Below are 5,002 nucleotides of genomic sequence, written 5' to 3' on the forward strand. Positions count from 1 at the left end.
ACTCCCGGGACCCCCAGGTAATTAATCTGACGACAAATAGGTTGAATCACTTCACACACAATGAAAAGTGATTTGCTAAGCCAGTGGTTCTCACACTTTTTCATGTCAAATATCCCCAAATATGTACAGTATGTAAAAATATATACTGTATATTCTTTTGAAAATAATTTGCATATATATGCCAGGACGAAAATAGTTAAAATTCAGATATTAGGTAGTAGCAAACCAAGTATGCAGAACAATTGTTTTTTACATGACTGTGACATTGTATTGCTTATCTTCCCAGGGCCAATGGGTCCCCAGGGGTACAGTAAGCCAGGGCCTCCAGGTAAACCCGGGGCCCCTGGTATAAATGGATCTGAGGGTAAAAGAGGTATTCCTGGGGCACCTGGTCAGCCAGGTGTGTGTCATCCATCCATGTGCTATGGTAGCACAATGAGGCGGGATCCCTTCAGCAAAGGGCCAAATTATTGAAGCGATGCAGTGTCAATACCAGCCGGCGAACCAGTCTAAAGTTCGGCTCGGAACGAGAAGCAACATTTTCCAATCTCAGGAAGATCTTATCTTTGCAGTGTTTCCCTCTGCCATGGAAACAGAAAAAAGTACCTCTTTTTCACATGTGTCACATTAACTCATTGATTAGAAGTAGATCCTTTTTCCACATTGCCTCAGTTGTAAATTTGTATTGTAATAATGTAGATGTCCTTTAAATGATCTGAGGTTTGGGTCATTTTGCAGAGCATTGATTGGGTTGGTTTTCAAACCTGCAGTAGGTAGGCCTATTCTGTGGCTTGGCAGTAGCTCAATGCTGCTTGTACATTTTCTGACATTGCCCCCTGCTGTTGTTTCTTCGCATGTTGCCTTTTAACTAGTCACTCAACACTGTTAAAACACCAGTTTATTAATTCCATGATCAATAAAGGATTTCCCCCGTGTGTAATGTCAGAAATTTGCATGTTTCAAGGCAAAACTGTGAGTTTGATTTCCTGTGATATGGATCTACCCGTGTTTCTAAAATAAGCATTTAATACCTAACCAAATGAAAAACAAAAACAAACAAAAAATCTTAAAAGAGCTAACTAATGGCATATAATATCATCACCCAATAAATATGAATAGTGAAAATAGGGGCTACTGTATGTACTAACCTATTCATAATACCTATTCATTTGCAAATTGTGTAATATTACAGTATAATTAGGAAGTGAAAACATGCATATGCCATATTTAAGAATAAATATGGCATTTTAGTTCACAAACAATATGAGATATAGGCCTATGTGCTGAAGACTTATTTCTTGATTACTGTATTAGATATTGTGTTATTTATAAAATTGAACAACTGTATTTGAGTTATGACAACCTTTGTAAGCAGTTGGTCTGATTTTATTACTTTGTGCTAGGGTGACTTTTGTATGAAAATTGTTACTCTTAATTAAAACCCTTTTTTAATTATTTCTGGCATTTCAATAGTTTATTTTATCTCTTGTGCTTTCAAATCTATGTCTTGACATCACATCAAGATGACCATCAGCTTTCATGTTGATGGGGGGGCCAATACAAATTAACAATTCATCTACATATGTACACATAAAATAATATTGAAAATATTGAAGAAAGGGCGAGAGTACAAAAAAGAATTTTCCTTTCTCATTCTTGATAGTTTGTTCATGTACCTGACTGTATGTGGGAATCACATCCGCTGATGCATTCGACTGTGCGCACAACCCTCACTGCATTGCTTTGCGTTTGAGGTCTGTGCAGCTGCCATATACCATTGAAGCAGCCAGTCAGGATGCTCTCCTATTGTATTTATATTATTGCGACCACAAGTCGCATTTACTATGAAAACGTGCAATTCCCGTCAGTTAATTAGTTTGTTAGTTAGTTCATCTGCCTCGTGACATCACCAGGGATGGAAATCCCTGATGTCATCAATAATAAGACCATATATGGAGATCCCTGATGTCATCAATATTGGCCAGCAACTCTACATCTGACCTCAAACCCTTAGATCTCCATATATGGAGCTGACCTGTTCTGACATTCCATACGTTGTTCATTCCCCATCCATCCTTCATCTTCGATGTCTCCCTTTTGACTGATACCTGTCCATATAAACTCTAGACGGGCCTGCCCCAAAGTTATTAGTGCAGCCAGCGAAAACTAGAGTTCTCAACAGGCCCCAAAATGAAGGCCCAGCTCTACCTGGGCCCTCATCAAACCCTGTACACTCAAGACACTGCCCCCCTTAGATCTCCATATATGGAGCTAACCTGTTCTGACATTCTTGTTGATCTGACCTCATCAAACCAAGTAAAAAAACGGCATGCTATAGTATGCCGTTTGAGATGGGCTATAGCCCATGGTCAAAAATGATGAAAAACGAGGATTTGAAAAAAAGACGAAAATCACTCCGAGACCATGGGCTATAGTCCATTGTCTCGAGTGATTTTCGTCTTTTTTTCAAATCCTCAAAAATGATGAGAAACGGCATGCTATAGGCCTAGTAAGCCATCTGAGATGGGCTATAGCTCATGGTCGAAAATGATGAAAAACGAGCATTTGAAAAAAAGACAATGATTGTGCCTTATTGGACTTTATTGTCTTACAAGTCAAGTTGCCTCAAACATTATGGAACAAGTCTTTTCTTTAAAAAGGGAGATGTAACACACTGCATGTATTTAAACCACCACACGATGGCGCTGTAGCAACAACAGCAATACATGGCAACTGGAGCTTTACTCTTCTTTAATATGTATGAATGAATGAATGAATGAATGAATGAATGAATGAATAATTTATTTCGATCTTTCAGAGGGAGACATTACACAAAAACAGTTTACTTTTTCTTTTTAGGTGATCGAAAAGGCATAGGCAGAAGCTTAAAGCTTATTAGTGCCTATCCTTATCTCAATGTATTCCAAAATACTATTGAAGATATGCATAACAATCAACATATAAACAAAACAAACAAATGACATTTATAGAAGAAGAAAAGAAAATTAAACAAACAAAAAACAAAAACAGAAAACAGACAACGAGAAACAAGGAGGAAAAAAGACAAAAACAGACAAAGCTACAATGTTATAGTCCAACACTACATAGCATAACATATAGCTCAGCTCCCCACTCAGTTATATCTATACAATAATTCCTGTTTGAGCCTCTTTTTAAATTGTTTTAGGATGTTGCTTTGCTTTATTGGCTCAGACAAGCTGTTCCACAGCTTAACTCCATGAACAGAAACACACATGCTCTTCAAGGTTGTTCCAACACTTATTTGTTTGAAGTTTAATTCCCCTGCAGCTCATACCTCCCATCCCTATCCCTAAACCTTTTTTGGATATTTCCAGGAAGCAGATTATGTCTTGCTTTAAATAATAGTTGTGCTGTTTTAAAATCAACTAAATCAAAACACTTTAATTATGTGAATTTAGAAACAGTGAATTTGTGTTCATAGTAATTTACTTTATGTCGTCATGACTTTTTACTATAGGCCTACTATAACATTATTAACATTTTAAAACAATTTAATATAAACCATAAAAAGTTTAATCATACACTTCAATGCAGCCAATTCAGTTTTACGGCCAAGCTACACCAGGCAATTTTGCGCGCGTGCGTATGCGTTTACTGCGCGCGTACAGTCAGTGCGTTTGGATAGGACCAATATATGTCAATGATACCAGCTGCACCAGGCGCACGGATACCGCGGGCCATCCTACGCGTGCTCTAAAAATAGGATCGGTTCTATTTTTTTTACGTGCGTATGCCCCCATGCACGCGTATCTATATATCCTCCCGGAAGGTCCCGCACAAACCTACCGCGCGTCTGACAGATCGATGTAGCCAGGGCATTTGGCGTACGCACGCATGCACGGTCCGCGCGTTTAGAGTAAACGGGCGAGAAAAGCCTGGTGTAGCTTGGCCGTAAGGCTCTGCACCAGACGCACGGATACCGCGGGCCATCCATGATCCACGGAACCACCATTTGATGACATTTAGCCTCTCAGACGCATTTGAGCCACGGAACCACCATTTGATGAGATCATGAGAATTACTCAGACCCAAAACTATATAGGCTATATTAGAATGTTTTGTTGTCGTTGGATAAGATTGATTGAAGTAACAGTTTCGCAGCATGGGCACATTTCACATGAAAGCACAACTATAGATACAAACTGTTACTGTGGACAGCATTACACTTGTTTACAATTGTTAATAGGGTCCATCATTTTCAAGTCATCAGAACATTTAGACTAGAGACTAACACATATACACTTCTATAAAAGATTTTGTCCACAATTCCATTCTGTATTGATGTTGGTACCACCTATTAATTAGGAGAGATGACAGGCAAACTCCTCTCCAAACGTTGATCAAAATGACAATCATTCATTTAGCCGGGGACCACCTGGAAGGACCAATGGCTTAGCTAATTAACTGCTTAAATATCATTAAAGGAATTGATGGAATTGCCTGCGTGTAATTTAACTTTGTTAGCTAGTAGTTACTAGTTAGTTAGAAGCATTGTTTTGTGTGATATGAAGCTTTTATTGGCGGAGTATTTCCCATTTTACTTTTGTACTCTGTACTAAGTATTATGTGTGTGTGTGTGTGTGTGTGTGTGTGTGTGTGTGTGTGTGTGTGTGTGTGTGTGTGTGTGTGTGTGTGGGGGGCGTGCTGCAATATTTGGACAGCTTGTATAGATCTGCTATTTGTATGCATTTCATACAAACCTCGATTGACTGACCACCTCTCAGTCGATGTTCACCAAAATATATATATATATATTATTGTATTATTCCACTAGGTCAAAAACACATTTGAACATGCTTTCTGACGGTTTTTAATCAATCTCCAATGTGCATGTGGAGTGTGTCTGCCTGTGTGGCAATGTGCCACTGCCTGTGACTTGAATCGCACAATCGTGCGCTGGTCTGATAGACTCCAGAATCTCAATCTCACCTGCTGTGCTCAATCTGGCTAATGACAATTT

At 38.8% G+C, this 5,002-nt stretch overlaps 1 protein-coding gene across 1 annotated transcript in view; it reads left to right on the forward strand.

Annotated features, from left to right (window-relative positions):
- Nucleotides 1-1,009, forward strand: part of col21a1 (collagen, type XXI, alpha 1) — a 57,126-nt gene extending 56,117 nt beyond the window's left edge. The window contains exons 28-29 of the mRNA XM_083775332.1: nt 1-17; nt 287-1,009. The exon at nt 1-17 is cut by the window's left edge and continues 61 nt beyond it. Of these exons, the coding sequence (XP_083631458.1) occupies nt 1-17; nt 287-474 (205 nt within the window). The 3' untranslated portion in view covers nt 475-1,009. The remainder of the gene's footprint in view (nt 18-286) is intronic.
- The last annotated feature ends 3,993 nt before the right edge of the window (nt 1,010-5,002 follow it).

Source organism: Protomyctophum parallelum (genome assembly GCF_964188405.1).
Source record: "Protomyctophum parallelum genome assembly, chromosome: 10".
In the NCBI taxonomy this organism is placed as follows: Eukaryota; Metazoa; Chordata; class Actinopteri; order Myctophiformes; family Myctophidae; genus Protomyctophum; species Protomyctophum parallelum.